A 20,084-nucleotide genomic window follows, 5' to 3' on the forward strand; every position below is an offset into this window, starting at 1 on the left:
AAATGAAAACAAAAACTAAAAGAAAATAGTTTACACAATGGTATATATATATAGAGAGAGAGTGGTCAGAGGTGGGGTGTGGTGACGGCGGCAGCGGCAGCGGCAGCGGTGGCAAAGGGAAAACGGAGATGAAAAGAGGACGGGCGCACATGCTCCACGTGCCAATCAAACTTTATTATTATTTTATTGGAAATGAGGGTCCCACTTAGAAGTGGTAATTGGTGGAAGTGACGTGGATTAACAAGATTCCAACTCAGCATGACTCAACGTTTAAGCATAGTCTTTCATTATGTCGGTTATGTTTGAATATTCCTATTGTGATCTTAATCCATACAATATTCCTACATCTTACTACATGATTTTGGATTAATTTGTGAAATGATTTGTTGGGTAATGGGTGGTATGTATACACATGTGATGTCGCGTGATAATTTCAGTAATCAATGACTTGGACTATATTCTTAGTTCTACCGCGTTTTAGAGATTCTATGAGATAATTCTTTATTCAGTTGGATCAAGCATTGTGAGGAGGATGTCATGCTAGTTATTCGTTGGAGTCGGCTTCTGTCCAAGTCAATTCTTTATTGGGTACATTTTGGTTCTTATCTGTTCTGTTCCGTACATTCTCAAGTTGTGTTTTACTTTTTTTGTTTGTGAGAATAATTCTTATATTATATGTACAATGATATATGATATTGTTCTCTTTTGACCTAAATCTTCACTGTTATACTTTTTGTACTTAGTTTTCATATTTATGACCATCCATTTATCTAACAGATGAGGGATTTCAGTCGTATTTCCAACAATAGAGTTCAAGCACATGGATCACACCATATTATTATAGTTTTACATAAACGTGGTACCTTATTAACAAGAAACCTTTAGCCATTTTAGAGGATGTAAGAGATGATTTTGAGTATGCTCTCGACGAGGATTTTGATGGAATGAAAATGTCAATAGAGTGTTAATTTGATTTACTATTTGCTATTGTTGACATCGGTGTGATATTGTCTACTTTATTGGTATTGGTAGTATTTTACATAAATAATTTCATGACGACTTATCGTTGGCTACCGATTTACCATTATTAATATTTGTTATATTAAATTAGAAAATAGAAATGACCGTTCGACTTGAAAAAAGAAAAAGAAAAGACATATATTGACCATGGGCCGTTCAATGATTTGGGCCTCCTTGACCCAGTTAAGCAGTTGGCCCATACCCATATCCAACTCTCCCCCATGAAGTCCTTAACCCATAAGGAAACAAAGCGAAGAAAAAAACAATACTATTTGTGATTTAGCCAAATACGTCTTGGAAGAGAATCCAAGTAAGAGTTTAAAATACTATTTGTTGTTGTTGTATTCTTTTAACTTTGGATTATTAGAATCATATACTTTCAAACTAAAACATCTCCTTTTGTCTCTATACTCTAACTTTTATCAATCTTATTGTTAACAATCATATTGAAAGTTCATGTTTATCAAAGTTATTATTATTATTTCTTTTGAACAAACATATCTCTAAAGTTTGTGGATGAAACTTAGATTTGAAGGAACAGATATGAATTATACATATGCGCATCTTAGCAATCTGAACAGTGAAGCCGTCTTGAAACTTCCGTTCCATATTTCAACGCGGCCCTAAAACCAAGTCTGAAGCTTCCAAATTTGACGCCATATCTCTCCCATTCCCCACTCCACACATTGGATTATATATAATTCAATGTGCCTTTTCGCTCCGGTTTTTCTAATCCCACGTCGTCATCTTCCCTTTTAAACCCACCTGTTCTTCCCTTTCTTTATCGCATCGCACCCATTTCCTTCTGGATTTCACCTACTCGATTCTTTACTGATCTCAATGGGTAGGCGTGGATTTTTCGATCTCGAGAGGCATTTTGCATTCTATGGCGCTTATCACAGCAACCCAATTAATATTTTCATTCATATTCTCTTCGTTTGGCCTATCTTCTTCACTGGCCTCATGCTTTTCTATTATACCCCTTCCTTCTACTCTTTTCCCAAATGCCCTTGTGGCTTCAATACTGGCCTTGTTTTGAATTTTGGGTTCTTGTTTGCTTTGCTTTATGGTGTTGTTTATATACTTTTTGACAAGAGAGCTGGATTTTTGGCTGCTTTTATGTGTTTTCTCTGCTGGGTTGGAGCTAGTGTTTTCGCTTTTAAACTTGGATGGACTCTTACTTGGAAGGTAAACGTTAAACTCTAAGCCCCTCCTTTTTCTCTTCCTCTTTTGATCCTTTTTTTTTTTGTTTGTTTTCTTCTGTCTGATAGCATAGCAATTTAATACTTCACTATTCTTTAAATAATCCTATTGAGGTTGTTTGGTTTCTGCTCCAATTCAATTATTTCAACCATTTATGAAGCTCTGTTTTCTGTAGTTCTATTTAATTTCTTCTGGGGCCAGAACTTACGGTTTTGATCGGATGTATGAAGGGTTGGCCATGGTGTTGACTATGCTTTTATTGACTTTATGGTTGTGCTAGACTAGAATTTATTTCTCCTGGTACACTAGGATGGATTTCGTTTTCGTCGAGGAAAGCTTATTATAGCATAAAAATAATGAAATTTCGATCCTTTTTCCAATCTAAGAAAGAAGAAAGAATGTTATTTGAACTTCTAACTGACTTTGTGGTTGTTGGGAATTTACTGCTCGTATTTATTATTTGTTAATTTTTTGTTGTTTTCTGCACAATAAAGGCTGATCATCCTGAAATTGAGAAATACGTTTTTCTTTCTGTCCTTTGCCTATATAAGATAGAAGAAAAGAATTGTGGCTCTGCGTTGAGTTCTTCTTTACTGATCTGTCGAAGTTTTACTGGCTAACCTAACCATTTGATCTTGAAAATTTTCAAGTTAACTATGAACCTATCTCAGTCCTTGTTGGTCTTTTTGCTTCAGTTTAGTAAGATTGTGCTGGCAATTCACTTGGACTCTAGATATGGCACCTCTTGTTTAAGCATGTTGATATGGCTAAAATTATTTTGTTATGCTTGACGATTTTGACATGTGAAAAATCGTGTTTAGAACTGTGAAACCAAATATCAAACCGATTTTGAATGATTAAAGTCATCTTTAGAGTGGTTTTGAACCTGAAGAAAGTGAGTTTAACTATTTCGAAACCACTCCATTGACTTGCACTTGGGTTTAAATTACTTTTATCATTTTCCAAATTCGTATTAAAGTTGTTTACAATAACTCAAAATAATGGTGCGAAAATCACATTTAAAAATGTAAAACTAACTATTAAATTGATTTTGAATGATTAAAAGCATGTAGTTTTTCTAACAAAACAAAGGTGATTTTAATCGTTTTGAAGACATACACCCTATTTTTTTGATTTGACATTGTCAGGTGCTCCACTGACAATTGTTAAAGATTTTTCAATGTTATAGCAAAAATTGAATTGACAACTCCTTTCAATTTGTTTATCAAACTGGTGTAACATTTGTCTTTATTTTATTATCAAACCATCGTTCTTACAATAGTGTTTGGATGGTGGTTTCTGGTTTAAAAGTTAAAGTAAGGCTTGTTAGGCTTGGTTTAACAACACTTTAATTTGGCAGATGTCCTTATTTGACTGCTTTGTATTACAAAGAGCTTAGAATTTAGAATCCTGGCTGCTGTGTCCTTTCTTTTTTTCTTCTTTAATATCATTTATTGAGAGGCGGTACAGCATGTTAATATAATTGTACTAAGCTAAACTTGATAGACATCAAATCTGGAAAATATTTTTTTCCTTAATCTCAAGTGCTTTTGTTAGAATTATCTCAAAGTCTTATGCTGATATTTGGGATGAAAAAGCTTGCAGCTTTTGAATTTTGGACCAGCTTGGAGATTCCTTTTAGATAATATAATCTTAGGCCACCTTTTCTCAAAAAGTCTTCACCAGTACATAGTATGATTGACGTTGTTTCCTTCTCCTTTTACAATATCGTAGTAACTTGACAGTCACCGCCATTTTTCACGTTGGTTCGAGTACTCCTCGGCATACCTGTGACCCAGTCATTCCACGTAGATAAAATTTTGAGTACTACTTTGCATATTATAATTAAAGGATCTACAAGACACGATCAATTCATTGCAGAGTCTATAATCTCTAGCATAAACCTAAAGCTAAAGTTAAAGCCAGTTATTTTGTTGTTTGATGATATCAGGTAGTGTTGGCTGCTCAGTTGTTCTGCTGGACTGGTCAGTTTATTGGCCATGGCGTGTTTGAGGTAACTAGTTAGTTAAACATCTTAAACAATAACTCCTTTTTCAACCTTAATTCTTCAATAATGCTGGATTTTGGTTTTGCATGGTAGAAACGAGCACCTGCTCTCGTCGACAACCTTACTCAAGCTTTCTTAATGGCTCCATTCTTTGTTGTATTGGAGGTAATTATAATTATACTCTTTCTTAGCTCAAGAATGAAACATTCCATAATGTTACTAATTCATTAACTACTTGCACAGATTCTTCATTCTTTATTCAAATACGAACCGTATAGTGGTTTTCACGCGAACGTTAAAGCAAGGATAGAAGCTGAGAACAAAGTTTGGCAAGACAAGAAAGAAAAAAAGAGTTCTTAACTCGAATCCCCTTTTTTAGTTGTATAACAGAGAAGTTATGTATCAATACGTATGTATGTCGTCGCGTAGTCGATACGTTGTTTGGTTTGTTTGGAATTTGTCTAATGGAAAAGCAGCTTCAAATTTGTTTTGAAAATTTCAGTAAATAGAATTTGCATACTGTTTTTATTTGAATAGATCAGAATGCTCCTATTTTCATCTCATTCTTCTGTTCTTATGAGGAAAAAAGGGTGCCGTACAAGTATTAGATTAGTTATTTTTGTGCATTAATTATTTTAGTTAAGGATATTTTTGCCAATAAGGTTATTGTTTTACATAATCATTTAACATCTCTTTTATAACCATTTTATCCTTAAAAAGCAGGTAGTTTTGTATAAGTGTATTTTTGTTTATTAGCAGCATTGGCTTGGTCAACAGTTGAATTTTGTCTTTATCTTGATTATCAATTGATGGTATTGTTACATTTTAGATTATGTGAAGTAATAGTATATAGTAATAGGGTTATAATTTAAGATGAAGGAAGTTAATGGAGAAAGATGAGATGAGAATGGATGGGTTATTCCATTATGAACACAAGTAGGCAGATGAACCAATGAAATGAAAAGTATGATTTAAAATTCCAATTGCTATCAACCATAAATAGTTGTAGGCTATATTTGTTTATTAGGAATGAAAGTGACTACATATGTAAATCTCATTTTAAATTCAAGATTAAGAGAGTGAGATTCCTCCCAATATACAAAGTGACTCATTACATGTTTTTATTTTATTACATTTCTTAAATCCTAGTTGAACAAAACTTTAGTAGAAATTTAGACATTTTTTTAAATAAAAATAATGCAAAGACAATCGACAGATATGGAAGAACAATTATCGAAAAGTTAAACTAAATAAACCGATATAATACACTCTAATCTTGATTTGTAATTCGTATTACCGTTCCTTTCTATGTGTTCAATTAGACTCTACTTCTACTTCTTATCATTCTCATCAATTTCATCATACACGAGAGTCTATTACATTCTCGCCTTTTAAACCGACTCTATAAGTTGATGACTAAACTTGTAATTTAGGGTGTTCGGAGTTACGTGGCTTGCCACCATTTGTGTGAGGGAAATAGGAAAGTCAGTTAAGTAGCATATTATTTTATGGAGCTTCACTACACTTCATTCATGTTTCTCAATCTTCTCCACTTTTCCCCCATAACCTCAACTTCTCCACCTTTCTTCTTTCTCCTTCCTTTTCTTTTTGTTGTTCTTTCTTTTTTCCTTTTCACTTTCAGTCATCTCTTTCTTCTTTCTTATCTCTCTCTCTCTCTCTCTCTCTATAATCTCTCTCTGTTTTTGTTTTCTTCTGCAAGGAGCTCTGAACCCACCACACAACTTCAATCAAACCTGAAATTGAGAGTACCCATCATTTTCTTTCCCACTTAAAACCCTCATAAATCTCCCTAAATTCTTATTCTATTGGACTATATAACTTCCTACCATCCGATCCGATCCTATTCGTCAACGGACCAAACATTTCTTCACACAAATTATGGAACAGAACATCGCACCCCCCGTTCTTGAAGAATCCCAGATTGTTTTGCCTCCTGGATTTCGATTTCACCCAACTGATGAAGAGCTTATTTCTCACTATCTATGTAAGAAAGTGGTGGACTCCAATTTCTGCTGCAAACCCATTGGAGAGGTCGATCTCAATAAGTCTGAGCCTTGGGATTTACCCTGTAAGATTTCTGTTTTCTCGTACCATTTTTTTTTTCTTTCATTCATTCCTTGAAATTATCTGATTTTGTTGGGTTTTTTTATTTGTGGGTTTCTCAGGGAAAGCAAAAATGGGGGAAAGGGAATGGTACTTTTTTTGTTTAAGGGATAGGAAGTATCCAACTGGATTGAGAACAAACAGAGCTACTGAATCAGGGTATTGGAAAGCCACTGGAAAAGATAAAGAGATTTATAGAGGAAAAATTCTTGTGGGTATGAAGAAAACTCTTGTTTTCTATCGTGGAAGAGCTCCAAAAGGTGAAAAATCCAACTGGGTTATGCATGAATTCAGGCTGGAAGGGAAAGCCTCTGTTATTAATCTCCCTAACACTGCAAAGGTACAGACCTTTTTCAATATCTTTTTTCTTCTTCTCTTTGAATCTTTTGAAATTATTGAGCTTTCCGTTATTTTCTTCATATTTTGTAGAATGAATGGGTGATCTCGAGGGTGTTTCAGAAGAGTTGTGGAGGGAAAAATGTTCACATTTCTGGGTTAGTTAAATTGGGTTCCTGTTCTTCTGCTTTGCCGCCATTGAAGGATTCTTCTTCTTCATTATCACCATTTAAGATCAAACCAGTTTCTGAATTGGCTCACGTGCCCTGCTTCTCCAACACCATGGATTCTTCTCAAAGAACCTTACCTAAAATAAATGATTGTTCTTTCAATTTCTCTTCCTTTTTCCCCACAATTTTCCCAAGAAACACACAGCCCACTTCATTACTCAATCCCCAATCCATCTCTTTCCCTTTAAATTTACAGTTTCAGAACATGGCTCGAACAGAAGCGGATGGAAGAATCAGTGTCTCTCAAGAAACAGGTCTAACCACTGATATAAACAATGAAATCTCTTCTGTTGTTTCGAATCTCGAAATGGTTCGATTACCATTTGAAAATCAACACAATCCTTCTGCTTCAACCGTGCCATTGATGAACCCACCCATGGTGTGGAATTACTAAAGAAACTCAAAAAGATGGCTGCCTTTCAATAGATGAATTATGTGTAAATGGGTTTTTTTTTTTTTCTTTCTTTTCTTTCTACTTTGGAGTTCGTTTTGTTTGTGTGAAAGTGAGGTTGAAGCCGTACTTTAATGGCTTCGTAGCCATTGAAGATCTTATGTTGAGATTATTGTTAAAGAAGTTGAATGAATATCAATATGATATGATAAGGATAATGGATGGTCTGTCTCCATCTTCTCTCTTTTTCAAAAACGAAGTGTGATCGTTCGCTTTCATATTCTGATCTTTACATGATAACTGAGTAAAGTAATTAGTACAATTTTGAATGATTATGATTCAGTTTGAGTATGATTAAGTTCTGTTTAAAACTTGGATGGTTATATCAAGTGAGGATGACACATGTTGAGTTGAGTTTGGATCACTTTTAGGAGTTCTATATAAGTTTAAATTCGAATCGCTTTGACTAAAGACAGAGAACATATGCTTTCATCAAGTGAACTGTAATTAAGATTTAAGTTCTGACTCTTTTTTATATCTACATTTTTCACTCCTACAACTTTATATCATCACTTCCTTATTTTCCTTTAACTATTCTATGTTTTTGTTATCAACCTTTTATGGTTTTCTAAACCAACCTTGGTAGATCTAATTCACTATATTTATGAATCTAAGAGGTCGTAGGTTAACATGATGCTCAAATACTGTACGGTTTTGTGCAAGTTATCTTCTGAGATTAGACGAAGTGCACATTAGCTATTCTAGACACTCACGAATGTAGAAAAAAATTCTCTCAGAAAATCATGCTTAATTGAAGTTTAGTTTACAAGAGGTGTATTATAAGTCTTCAAATTCCCTTAAGAAAAAAAAAACTATACTTTCTTTTAACGCGATCAAATCAACTACTTGAGAAACATGCACAAAGAAATTATCTACATGGGAGTGGTTCTTTGACAAGCATACATTGGTACTTGAATCACTATAAATCTAACGTGTGTTTGCAAGAGTTAACATAGTATTTTTCACTTCTACAAATAATTATAATTGATGTTTAGAATCATTTAAACAACTAAGTATCTAAATCATTTATAAGTCTTACCTATGCTTATCACGTCATAAGCCCCACATAATACATACAATCTTATGTAGTAGACATAACACTATTTGGGTATACAAACAAGGTAAAGAGGATGGTTCTATTCTACCCATGGATTTCATCTAATATAATAATACATTCAATTCCTAATAAATGAAGAGTAGTTTTATTAGTATATTCCCTTTGAGTGTGTTGTGGTGGAAAATGATGAATGTTATCCATTTTTCCATGTTAAGAAAATTCCACAACTTTTATACAAAGTGTATTTGTGTATATATATATATATATATATATATATAAAGTATAGTATGGTATACATGTATATATGTTTTTTAGTAGAGGTGTAGAAACCAAATTAAAGTGAATACACTTTCTATTTTCTCATAAAAATTTTCAATACACATCCATTTATATTGTTAAAGTTGGATGATTTATTGAGAGTTGTAAAGCACTCACAACCAATACATATTAGTGGTCCCTTGTTAACCTTTTTTTTTTTTAAAACCTACCTTTGTCAACATTATCATTTTGTATAAACTATGTATGTTAGGTTAAATGCACAAACTTAAGTTAACTATACTCTCAACTATTTATTTAATAAAGCTTTCATAACGTCATCTAACAAGTCATCATATTAAACTATGCTTACCAATATTGATCATAATGATAAACTAATTAAAAAAGTATATATTCTTTTAATCTCTTCGTTTTGGTCTTTATGTTTCAAAATGTTTTGTTTTAGATTTTAAGTTTTGTTCTCGTTTGGTTCATAACTTTCAACATTCTATACTCTTACTTGAAATTCTTTCATTGATCCTTGATCATCTTTGGTATTTAGTTTTTACCTTTAAGAAATGAAAAGTGAAAATATGACGATATGAAACCTAATAACTAAAGGAAAACTAAACAAATAGATAAAATTCGTGAAGAAAAGAGATGAAGAAGAAACTAGAAATTAGGGTTTGAAGGTTTATATCTTTGGAGAGTAAGTTATATATATGTATAAGGAGTCTCTTTCAAAGAAAAAAGGTTTGGGATTGTTTTTATCCCATCACTTCACATCTTCCTCTTCCAAAAGATGTCAATAAGAGAGGGTCTAAAGAATAATAATGGAATCAAAATCAAAGGGCACTGTCACCTTCATAATGTGATATGTCTAACCCCCCACCCCCCCTCTTCCACACAATACTATCCATTTCTTTCTACACTATACTATATTTTTTTTTCTTCTTTGCTTTTCTTTTTTTACATCTTGATTATTCATTTTTATTACTTTATATTGTATAAGCTATCTTATCTGTTTTTCAAGAAAAAAACAGATAAGTCACTTTTGACATGTTTTTCAGTAAATGTTGTCATTTTCTTTCAACATCTTTCTTTATTGGGTTGGTAGTGGGGAACTTCTTCATGTTCTTCTAGGAGTGAAAGAATAAAGAGCTCAAAAACTTTACTAATTTAAGACTTAATCCACACTGCCAAATGTTCGTAATAATTTCTTCGTAAAAAGAGCTTTGATAAATGACATTTTTATTTGTTCGTAGCCTTCAAAGTATGAGATCGGTACATATGTTGAGTATTGGCTAAGAATATTAAGCTTAAGAAAAAGGGAAAGTATTGATAAACCATCATCTCTCCCTTTCTTTGGATGAGATTATAGGCCCATGCATGGCTAAGGGAAAGTATTTCTCTTGGATGTTTATCCTTAAAATAGGTTCTTCCAATCCAAAACTTCATCAAAGATTTTAATTTCACAAAGCTTTCTTCAGAAATATGGTTTACATAGGGCATTCCAACATTTCTAATAATGGAATGGGAAACTTCAAAAGTTTGTTTTGAGTAAACTAATGATCTTCTACAGTAGTCTACAAACTGCAAAATTTGTTCAATACAACAATTTCACAACATAAGCAGCAAAATCAATCATATGGATCATCAACCAACTTAAGTCCCCAGCTCATGTCCTCACAGTGCCTCACATGAGGAACAAGCTTACCAGTGTCCACTCCTTTCTTAGCCTTGCAGTCATAGAAAGGAGGTGCATGGAAACAAGGCTCCATGGACATGGCTCGACGGCAAGGTGGATCCGGTGCAGTACGATTTTCGGGTTTGTACAATATCCATGGCTTCAGACCACCAAGACCTTGAGCCACGTATCCAAAGGTCGACCATGAACTGGTGACTAATACATCAGTTGTACTTAACAAATACATCTCTGCCAATGCCTTTTGGTTATGTATACTTTTTTCAGTTTGCTGGTGTTCCTCATGACTTGGTTGGTAGAAACTAATTATCTCCCCCGTTACTGTTGGATTCTCCCAGTAAATATCTCTTAACTTCTCAAAGTAACCAGCGCTCAATGAAGTTATCAGCACGGCTTTTGACTTTTGATTACTAACTGGATCAATGGCATACGTTTGCCTCTCGGTTTGTGGCAACAGATTCTCTTTCATGGTGCAGTCCAGAACCTGGTCCAGAATGTGTTGAAAAGGTCCAGTTCCTGTATCAAACACTCTAATCTGAATGCCTATTCTTTCGCTAGCTCTAGCCAAGTAAGCGTGATAATATCTCGTAATCAGTCCCCAAACCGAATTTGTGGGGTGGAACAGATATCGACCCAAGAAGTGGAAAACCGTATCTTTATTTGGGAAAAGATCATTCAGTTCTTTCTCGAATGATGGGATCAAAAAGAGAGATGGGACAAAATAATTGTCTGTTTTCATAACAAGCCAAGGAGATTGCTGCAGAAGAGCTTGGTCTTGATCACAGAAGAAAAGCTTATCATCATCGTCGTAATCATGGACCAAATGAAGATAAACAACAGATGGCAAGATCATTCCACTTGAATCTGGCGTTATGCTATTCTTCATTATTTTCCCATAGCAATTAGGAGAGTTCTGGTTGAAACTACTGAAGTCATCTTTTAATGGGAAATCTTGGGGAAGAAACCAAGAAACCTCAGGAAATGGTTCACAGAGAAGACCAGCCATGTCAGTTCCAGGGTCAACAAGAAGAACGCGATTTGTGAGGAGAGCATAAAGAAACGCTGAAGCAAGGGTTAGTATTCTATTCCCTAATCCACTGAAGGAAATCCACAGAAGATATTTACAGTCTGAGGGGCTGCTACTACCATTAGACCTAAGCTGCTCCAAAGTTTTGTTGTAAGATTCAGTATGAACTCCACAACGCTTATGAAGATCTTCATAACCCCGCAATGTGGAGAGTAAGTAAGCAGAGGGTTCGTAAGCCAGCTTGTGTTGATAAGCAACTGAATTGTACCTACTGAGACAAGAACCAACCACATGTTTGGCAGAAAGAAGGCCACTAAGCAGTTTATCAACTGGCTGTACAACTGTTTGAAGATCTCCAACCTTAGAATCTACTGAAAGAATATAATAAAAGGACGATAAGAGAAAGCCAACAAATTATACATGGAATGAAGTGCATATTTCATACTGGTAAAGATTAGACCACCTTTTACTGGAATTCAGCAAAAGCAGTATACAATATAGAGATAGAGAAATTATGAATAGCAAAGAAGGAACTTGACCTATGCAAAATGAAAAACAGGATGTCAATCGCACTTACACATATATGATGCAACATCTTTGGATAAAAAAGCAAACGAAAACTAAATTAACCTCCGAAGTAGTGAAAGCATTCTGATGTGTAAATGGTAACAGCCTAACAGGAGAAGACCGTTTATAAAGCCTACTTACAGCTTTAACTAATTTCCTAAAAATCAGCATATCAAATCATTAGATTACATATCTCAGCACATTATAGCAGAAGTCTTGAATTTTTTTTTCTCATTCTTCCTCTCCAATGGTTCAGTCCATCGTGAAGAAAGAGTAAGAAAAGTCAACAGAGCATGAATAAGCCAGAACTCAAACACCACTGACAATGATGTATGGAAATAAAATAAGAGTAGGGGCAAGTGAAAGTGCTGCATTTGTAATAAACTTGGTGCAGTTCAATCTAACTGTTGTCAGAATGTTTCTGGAATGCCATATTTAAGACGCTTCCCACAAATTTCCAAATCATTTTGAGAGCTTAAACGCTGATACTAATTCAGTCAATTTCACAAACAGAATGAATGCAATGTGGCTCTTCTAGCACTTGACAGACAACGAATGAAAAGCAATTCAAACTGAAACTCACAACACAATGCCTCAAACACAGAGCTTGAAGATAGAGGCAAAAAAACATGCAGTAATTTCCAAGAAGTTCAAAATCAAATACCTGGGTCAGAACTCCACTGAGGAATCCACACATCTGAACCTTCAATTACAGCATCCGACGGTGGATCTCTAAAAACCACCGAGACCGAAAATATCACAGAAATGAACATCATCAGAACCACAAACATACCCATTACTCGAATCGAACTGAACCCAAATTTCAATTCATGGTTGCTCTTGAAATCAAAGTGCGGATCCTTGTCCGATAGGTTCTTGTGATGATCATCCTCAGTCTGCCTCATGGATCTCCTAACATTCGCATAGTTTTCATCTGGGTATGAATTGAATGTCCGGTTCATGGATTTAAACTTGGTTTGGAGCAAAAGGGTAGTGAAAAACAGATGGCTTTCAAGAGTACCTGTGTCGGCCTATGAAGATCGCCGAATGTGCATATTTTGTCTCAGTGTAAGCAAATAAACCGAAGATATCCCAATAAAGCAACTCGTGATCTATCTATAAATCAATTCCTGTTTTGTCGGTGTTGAAAAGCTTGGGAAATCTTCCAAAATAAGAAGTTCATTTCAACCAAAAAGCTCAAATATATTCAAAGACTCAAATACTCAAATCTCTCGCTCTTAGATTTAACTTTTTCGAATTAGAGATTGAGATTTAAAGTTTAAACAACTTCTAAATTAGCATATATATTTTTAGAAAAATGTAAAATTTTGATACAAGACTTGTTAGGGATATTCAAATTTTGAGAAGATTTGAAAAGTTAGTTAAGATTTACTACCTGATTGGAATAATTATATACATTTTTTGAAAAGTTATAGATACTAAACCACTTTTCTCACTTGAAAAAATTGATTACTTTGGTAACTAATGCTAATTGCTGTTTAATTTAGATATATTGAAACAGAGAAGAGATATTTTTTTTCATACATATTAACAACATTGATTAGTTGAAGATAAAGGACTTTTCCATACATTATTAGATACTAACCTTGCATTAAAGTGACATCCACATTTAGTCTAGTACCAACTACTTAATATCATGATTTATCTTAAGAGCTAATGGTCCTATAATATATCATTTGAAAAGATATATGGATACATTTTTCCCTCCCATCAATTATATAGTTCAATTTTTAGTTTAAATACTATTTCGATCGTTGTAGAATTAAAGTTAATACTCACTTTTTAAAGAAATTTATGTTATCGTGAAGAAATATTAAGAGATAAAAGAAAATGAAGATGAAAATTTTCTAATGTAAAGGTCTACATGATTGAGGCTTTAACACAAATTTACTAATGAAATAAAGTTAAAAGCATAAAAATGAGGACTTTGAGATTAAAATTTGTTGAAGAAGGAAGTCAAAATCTAAAATTTATCGTCAAAAAGAAGACATTTGAAGGTCTCTCTCTCTCTCTCTCCCATGTCAGCAAGATGGAAGAAGGCCAACCATTGTCGATAAGCAATCTCTGAATTCTGGTGGTACGCCCACCATCCTCATCCATTCATTTTTCTCATACCCTTTTTCTAATTAATTGCTTTTCCATTTATTTCAATTTCTTTTGTGTTAGGTTTGGCAGTCCTTTACATTGTTCATGCTGGAGGGAACGAAAAGGGAAGAACAAATTATCATCATTCTTTGAATTCTTACCTAATCTTTCCTAAACCCAGAAAAGGGTTCTTCGGTGGAACTCCAAAATGGCTGTTGCTTCATTATGTCAATCCACTATGAAATCCCAAGTCAGTGGGTTTATCGGAGGTCTCACTTTTCAGAAACCACCTAACTCTCAACCTTCATCTCTTACCGTTTCGAGGTAATTTGATTCATGGGGTGGTGCCCCTTTTTCTTATTTCTTTGTTTGAACTTTTTAAGCTTTCTTAGATTGCCGTGCTTATCAATCTCTCAACCTTTGTGAATACTTGACTGTAATTGAACTAGGATTCGTGTCTTTTGCTTGCCCTGAATTTAGGAATTCCTAAGTAATTTTAGTTTGTTTATGGAATTACAATTGAGAGGTAGGTTCGACTTTCCCTTTGTCTTCTGATTCATGATCATGGACCTCATGGTATGAGGTCAGGTGATAGTTTAGTCTCTTTAACATTTTTAGAGTTTGACAATGAATTCCATATTTCAGTTGAAATCTATTGTCGAGATGCCACATCCAGGCTAGATAGGGTAATTTGGGGTGGGTGTGACAAATTCTCTTTCTTATCTATTTGATTTGTGTGTTTTGCAAGACCTTCTGTATGTGTGATAAGTCCCCTCTCTTTACATTGAAAATAGGGGAGATTTTGTGACAACCATTGGGGTTTTTTGGTTCCACTTTCAACTCAGTTACATAACCTTTCTGTGTGATAAGTCCCTCTGTTTATGTTTATGAAGAACTATTTGGTATCTTCTGTGCTCCTATTTACTTTCTGTTCCTAATTTTCTAGGAGAAGGTTCAGAAATGTGGTGAAAGCTTCAGCTCGGGTTGATAAATTCTCCAAATCTGATATCATCGTCTCTCCCTCAATCCTCTCTGCCAACTTTTCCAAATTGGGAGAGCAGGTTCTGTTTAGTGATCTGATCTTTCCATTATTTTAGTTTGTTTTGCTCTGCACTCCCAAATAATTAATCAAACTGCTTTGGAGATTTATGCAGATGGTGTTTTAGATTGACATTCTCATCTTTTGTAGGTGAAAGCAGTGGAACTGGCAGGTTGTGATTGGATTCATGTCGACGTAATGGATGGCCGTTTTGTTCCAAATATCACAATTGGACCTCTTGTCGTTGATGCTCTACGACCCGTGACAGATCTTCCTTTAGATGTGCATTTGGTAGGCATCTTTCTTATTATGATTCTCTTTGTTGTTATCAGTGATTCTTAGGCACTTGTTTTAACATAAACTCAAATCATTATAGATGATTGTGGAGCCTGAGCAGCGTGTGCCGGACTTTATAAAGGCTGGTGCCGATATTGTCAGTGTTCATTGTGAGCAATCTTCCACAATCCATCTGCATCGCACCGTTAATCAAGTAAGATTCTCTCTGCTGTGACGCAAGTACAGAATTAGCTGCATGTTTTCAATCCTATTAAGATGTATTTCTTAATGAAGAAACAACTGCAAAATCAACATGTTCTTTAGAATACAGTGGAACTGTGTGTTCCCGTCCGTGCTTAAGTAAGATTGCCTCTGTGATGCAATACAGAATTAGCTGCATGTTTCTAGTTTTTAGTTGTTTTTATTTTGAAAAAAAATCAGAAGACTAAACTTAAAAATAAAAGATCAACAAAGCTCTTTTTTTTTGTCTATACCAAGAGTACAAGTGTTCCTACTGTTCTTATTTTCTGAAACTTTTTGGATTGAACTGCTTTTATAGGCCTTCATAGCTGTTTTCCAAATTCCCTTTTGCTTCATTCTAGAAAGGGTTGCTTGCTAACTTGCCAATGAAAATGACTTTCTTGTTAGACGGAATTCATGCATTTTAAGGAAAGATCATGTATCTATATTCATAATGGCTATTCCTTCAAATATGATTCAGATAAAAAGTCTTGGAGCTAAAGCTGGAGTTGTCTTAAATCCTGCTACTTCACTCAGCACAATAGAATACGTCCTTGACGGTGACTCCCTCTCTCTCACCCTATATAATTGCTGAGATATTCCTCTCTGAGGATTATTAAAAGATCTGGAACTTTGGGAATGATATTATCTGTTGAGAGCTTTGAAGTTCTGTGGTGTTATATAAAAGAAATTTGACGTAAATTTAGGGTAGACAAGTGACCAAGAAAGTAGGGGTTGATTGGATAAGAGAGTTAAGCTTGTTTAAGCCATTTGGAGGTTAAGAGTGGATATCATTTACCACAACAAAAAGGAGATGATAGGCAAATATGCTTTGGTATTTGTGTGAACAAAATGAGAGGAATTAATCAGCAATGCTCTTTGTGTGTTCACAGTGGTTGATTTGGTCTTAATCATGTCGGTAAATCCTGGTTTTGGTGGGCAAAGCTTTATTGAGAGCCAAGTAAAGAAAATTTCAGATTTAAGAAGATTATGTGCTGAAAAGGTACAATTTCCCCTTTTGGTTGCTTTTTCGGTAACTTTTTCCTGATGCACTTCTCTTTCCCAGCATTATGAGGATTACAAACGCATTGGCATTTCATTTTCTTTGTTGTAGGGAGTGAACCCATGGATTGAAGTGGACGGTGGAGTCGGTCCAGCCAATGCATACAAGGTGCATACAATAATATTTACTAACAAACACCAACTTTTTTTTTTTACTTGAGTTTCCAAAGCAAGTTTTCAATTGGCACCATGAATGTAGGTCATCGAGGCTGGAGCCAATGCTTTAGTTGCAGGTTCTGCTGTTTTTGGAGCCAAAGATTATGCTGAGGGTATGATCCATACAGTTCCTTCCATTCCCCTTCACAAATTATTTGAACAATTTAACTAAAATATCCCCTCGAATCGTTCTTGAACAGCCATAAAAGGAATCAAAACAAGCAAAAGGCCGGAAGCAGTTCCAGTATGAAAGTGACTTGTACAAGATCTGAGTTGTTTCAGCTGATAGTATCGTTGTGTTATTCATCCCCATGTAAGTTGTTCATCGCACAAAGTATTTATTGTTTCAATCGATGGAGAACAGCTACGCTTCTTTACAATCTTCAACATCTCCTCCTATGATGCCCCCTGATCTTTCCACTTTTTTCTTCTTCAAAATGCAGAGAGAATCTCCAACTGCACAGGTAGCAGAACATTGTGTTCTTGAAGCTCTTATATCTCAGCCATGGTTGCCACCTCCACAGTTTTATTCCTTGTGAAAAGAAGCCTGTAGATTGCCACTTGAAGATTTGTTATGTACTATAACATCCCAGTATAAATTTGAGTACAAATTCAATAATATGAACTTAAGAACAATAATATTCTACTTTCCATATTGGTTGTCCAATCGAAACTTCTTAGGATATTTTAAAACATGTTATGAGAATAAAGAAATAAAAAAGTTAAATCTACTTCTGTAGTTTATTTTGATAACTTATTTCATATCTAAATCTTGTGAACAATTGAACAAAATATATGAAGGAAGACTAAGCTGACCATTCAAAATTGATTGATCATATTGATGTAAAAAAGAACCTAAAGAATTTGAGTTATACTTTGAGTTTATCTTATAATTGAAGAGATGGAAATTTTAAAATTGTCTCTTAAATTTATACTTTAATCTGATAAAAATACACAAAATTTTGAAGTTCAGAATTCTGAGTTTTATAAATATTGAAGACTAAGGCAAAGATCAAAATCTTTTTCTGATGTCCAATCGTATTGTGCCGATTTTGAGAGAGAATGCAACCGCCATTTCCGCCATTGGAAGAAGCTCTAGAGTTAGGCAACAATTTATTTTCTCTGTATTGAAGTCCTGTGTTTCTTTTCGTAATCTTGCAAAAACCCATGCGCAAATAGTTGTCAGCGGCTTTTCCCAGAAAAATTACATCCTTAACCATCTTTTGTCGCTCTATATCTCTTTTGGTTCTCTTGGAAGTGCCCAGAAAGTATTTGAGGACATAACTGCACCGAGTACGACTGTGTGGAACCAGATAATTAAAGGCCATACGCGGAGCAAAACGTCAAAAAAATCAATTGAGTTGTTCAAACGAATGACATTGGCGGGAGTTGAAGCTAATGGGTTCACGTATTCGTTTCTTTTGAGTGCGTGTGTGAGGTCGAGGTTATTCAGAGAAGGGGAACAGATTCATGGGAGAGTTTTAGTGAATGGGTATTGGTCCAACTTGTATGTCAGAACGAATTTGATCAATTTATATGCAAATGGTGGAGATGGAGGGGATTTTGATCTTAAGCGTGCGCTTTACTTGTTTGATGAAATGCCTGACTCAAATGTCGTGGGTTGGAATTCCTTGCTTGCAGGGTATGTTAGACGTGGTGATTTTGATGGGGCTAGAAAAGTTTTTGACGAGATGCCTGAAAGGAATGTCCGGACATGGACTATAATGGTTGCAGGGTTTGCTCAAAATGGCCAGTGTAAGCTAGCTTTGTCACTATTTGATCAAATGAGAAGGGCCGGTGTGGAATTGGATCAGGTGGCATTGGTGGCTGCATTGTCAGCTTGTGCTGAATTGGGAGACTTGACATTGGGAAAATGGATTCATGGGTATGTTGAAAGAACATGGCGGAGTAGACACCTCCCAGTATTGGTGTCTTTGAACAATGCTCTGATACATATGTATGCAAGTTGTGGTGCTATGGATTTAGCATATAAGCTGTTCGAAGAAATTCCTCAACGAAACACTGTGTCTTGGTCGAGCATTATCACTGGTTTTGCGAAACAGGGTTGTGGAGTAGAAGCCATTAGAATCTTTCAGTTGATGTTGTGCTCTGGTCAAAATGAAGTCAGACCTGATGAGATCACCTTCATTGGAGCTCTCACTGCTTGCAGTCATGCCGGTTTAATCAGCGACGGTATTCGACTTTTCCAGTCTATGCACAAAACTTTCGGAGTTATCCCGCAGATTGAGCATTATGGATGCATGGTTGATCTCTTGAGCCGTGCAGGCTTACTGACTGAAGCGTTGAGTCTGATTGAAAGCATGCCAATGAAGCCAAACAATGCTGTGTGGGGAGCACTTCTCAGTGGCTGTAGACTTCACAAGAATGACGAGATCGTATCCCATGTTGCAAAACATTTGTCTTTCGAAATCGATCCCAACAATCAAGCTGCTGGATACTTCATGCTCCTAGCTAATGTTTATGCTGCAGACGGTCGTTGGCAAGACACTGCTACCGTCAGACGGAACATGCACGACATAGGAGTGAAGAAACCTTCAGGAAGAAGTTGGATCGAGATTAATGGAGTCTTATGTAGTTTCATGGTGGGGGAAGAGACTCATAAGGATGTGAATTTAATTTACGAAATGCTTGGTAACATAACCAGACAAACCCAGATGGGAGAGCTGCAAATCTAAGACAATATCAGAAGCATTTATTAGTGTCTAAGAGACACAGTTGGAGAACAATGAAGAAAGACTTCTGGTAAGATTGCTATTTTGCTGCTGCAACATATTGTAGAAGCTGAATGTAGCATTCGTTTGGTCTCATAGCTCTCTCAATCTCATTCTGTTTGAAAAAACCATGCAAATGCAAATGTATGTAGATCAATGGAAGTTTCAATTATAAAAGCTTCCATGAACTCAAGGTATGCTGATTTTTCTTATTTCTGCTGTGTTCATAGCAATTATTCAGGACTTATTGGTAATGTTTTGATCTGTAAACTTCAGTTTTAAAAAAAAAAACCAAACAAAGCTTTGAAAACTAACTAAAAATTCAAGTGTGTGGAAAGTGTAAATTCGTGAAAAGCAGTAATTAGCAAACCCAATCTCGAAAAGTTGTATACTTTTAAGAAAAGGAAGAAAAAGTAGAAAAAAAAAAAAACAAAGAGAGAGGGGGGACACGTGGACAGTGCTGGCTGGACAGTGCTGGCATGCCACGTCA

At 35.1% G+C, this 20,084-nt stretch overlaps 5 protein-coding genes across 7 annotated transcripts; 4 read left to right on the forward strand and 1 right to left on the reverse strand.

The window, feature by feature from the left end:
* Nucleotides 1-1,553: 1,553 nt before the first annotated feature.
* Nucleotides 1,554-4,767, forward strand: LOC101219629 (uncharacterized endoplasmic reticulum membrane protein YGL010W). Its single transcript, XM_004137369.3, has 4 exons — nt 1,554-2,208; nt 4,175-4,237; nt 4,325-4,396; nt 4,475-4,767. The coding sequence occupies exons 1-4, from the start codon at nt 1,861-1,863 to the stop codon at nt 4,589-4,591; spliced, it is 600 nt and encodes a 199-aa protein (XP_004137417.2). The 5' UTR covers nt 1,554-1,860; the 3' UTR covers nt 4,592-4,767.
* A 161-nt stretch (nt 4,768-4,928) lies between these two features.
* On the forward strand, nt 4,929-7,571 carry LOC101220421 (NAC domain-containing protein 100). The gene is made up of 3 exons (XM_004137540.3): nt 4,929-6,320; nt 6,418-6,695; nt 6,785-7,571. Exons 1-3 carry the CDS (start codon nt 6,131-6,133, stop codon nt 7,313-7,315), a joined length of 999 nt encoding a protein of 332 aa, XP_004137588.1. The 5' UTR covers nt 4,929-6,130; the 3' UTR covers nt 7,316-7,571.
* A 2,532-nt stretch (nt 7,572-10,103) lies between these two features.
* Nucleotides 10,104-13,211, reverse strand: LOC101219153 (galactoside 2-alpha-L-fucosyltransferase). Of its 3 annotated transcripts, XM_031880297.1 has the most exons (3): nt 13,005-13,205; nt 12,648-12,917; nt 10,104-11,787 (listed from the first exon to the last, which is right to left on the reverse strand). In XM_031880297.1, the coding sequence occupies exons 2-3, from the start codon at nt 12,886-12,888 to the stop codon at nt 10,325-10,327; spliced, it is 1,704 nt and encodes a 567-aa protein (XP_031736157.1). In that variant the 5' UTR covers nt 12,889-12,917; nt 13,005-13,205; the 3' UTR covers nt 10,104-10,324. The 3 variants fall into 3 exon arrangements, with proteins under 3 accessions (XP_031736157.1, XP_011649884.1, XP_004137415.1); XM_011651582.2 differs by having other exon boundaries at nt 10,104-11,784; nt 12,648-13,211; XM_004137367.3 differs by having other exon boundaries at nt 12,648-13,204.
* Nucleotides 13,212-13,941: 730 nt separating this feature from the next.
* On the forward strand, nt 13,942-17,593 carry LOC101219871 (ribulose-phosphate 3-epimerase, chloroplastic). Its single transcript, XM_004137370.3, has 11 exons — nt 13,942-14,081; nt 14,171-14,413; nt 15,036-15,150; nt 15,279-15,419; nt 15,505-15,618; nt 16,126-16,204; nt 16,538-16,647; nt 16,759-16,815; nt 16,906-16,975; nt 17,063-17,175; nt 17,306-17,593. The coding sequence occupies exons 2-10, from the start codon at nt 14,298-14,300 to the stop codon at nt 17,110-17,112; spliced, it is 852 nt and encodes a 283-aa protein (XP_004137418.1). The 5' UTR covers nt 13,942-14,081; nt 14,171-14,297; the 3' UTR covers nt 17,113-17,175; nt 17,306-17,593.
* A 297-nt stretch (nt 17,594-17,890) lies between these two features.
* On the forward strand, nt 17,891-19,558 carry LOC101220656 (pentatricopeptide repeat-containing protein At1g05750, chloroplastic). Its single transcript, XM_004137541.3, has one exon. The coding sequence runs from the start codon at nt 17,891-17,893 to the stop codon at nt 19,556-19,558; it is 1,668 nt and encodes a 555-aa protein (XP_004137589.1).
* The last annotated feature ends 526 nt before the right edge of the window (nt 19,559-20,084 follow it).

The sequence above is a fragment of the Cucumis sativus genome, chromosome 1 (genome assembly GCF_000004075.3).
Source record: "Cucumis sativus cultivar 9930 chromosome 1, Cucumber_9930_V3, whole genome shotgun sequence".
Lineage (NCBI taxonomy): Eukaryota > Viridiplantae > Streptophyta > Magnoliopsida > Cucurbitales > Cucurbitaceae > Cucumis > Cucumis sativus.

What these genes read in the sequence shown, in the direction of transcription:
- LOC101219629 (XM_004137369.3), top strand. Translation starts at nt 1,861, where the DNA reads ATGGGTAGGCGTGGATTTTTCGATCTCGAGAGGCATTTTGCATTCTAT. An exon ending in GATGGACTCTTACTTGGAAG is followed by an intron (nt 2,209 to 4,174) that starts GTAAACGTTAAA and finishes TGATGATATCAG; the next exon opens with GTAGTGTTGGCTGCTCAGTT. An exon ending in TTGGCCATGGCGTGTTTGAG is followed by an intron (nt 4,238 to 4,324) that starts GTAACTAGTTAG and finishes TTTGCATGGTAG; the next exon opens with AAACGAGCACCTGCTCTCGT.
- LOC101220421 (XM_004137540.3), top strand. Translation starts at nt 6,131, where the DNA reads ATGGAACAGAACATCGCACCCCCCGTTCTTGAAGAATCCCAGATTGTT. An exon ending in TGAGCCTTGGGATTTACCCT is followed by an intron (nt 6,321 to 6,417) that starts GTAAGATTTCTG and finishes TGGGTTTCTCAG; the next exon opens with GGAAAGCAAAAATGGGGGAA. An exon ending in ATCTCCCTAACACTGCAAAG is followed by an intron (nt 6,696 to 6,784) that starts GTACAGACCTTT and finishes CATATTTTGTAG; the next exon opens with AATGAATGGGTGATCTCGAG.
- LOC101219153 (XM_004137367.3), bottom strand. Translation starts at nt 12,945, where the DNA reads ATGAACCGGACATTCAATTCATACCCAGATGAAAACTATGCGAATGTT. An exon ending in TCAGTGGAGTTCTGACCCAG is followed by an intron (nt 11,788 to 12,647) that starts GTATTTGATTTT and finishes ATATTCTTTCAG; the next exon opens with TAGATTCTAAGGTTGGAGAT.
- LOC101219871 (XM_004137370.3), top strand. Translation starts at nt 14,298, where the DNA reads ATGGCTGTTGCTTCATTATGTCAATCCACTATGAAATCCCAAGTCAGT. An exon ending in TCATCTCTTACCGTTTCGAG is followed by an intron (nt 14,414 to 15,035) that starts GTAATTTGATTC and finishes CTAATTTTCTAG; the next exon opens with GAGAAGGTTCAGAAATGTGG. An exon ending in AGCCAAAGATTATGCTGAGG is followed by an intron (nt 16,976 to 17,062) that starts GTATGATCCATA and finishes GTTCTTGAACAG; the next exon opens with CCATAAAAGGAATCAAAACA.
- LOC101220656 (XM_004137541.3), top strand. Translation starts at nt 17,891, where the DNA reads ATGTCCAATCGTATTGTGCCGATTTTGAGAGAGAATGCAACCGCCATT.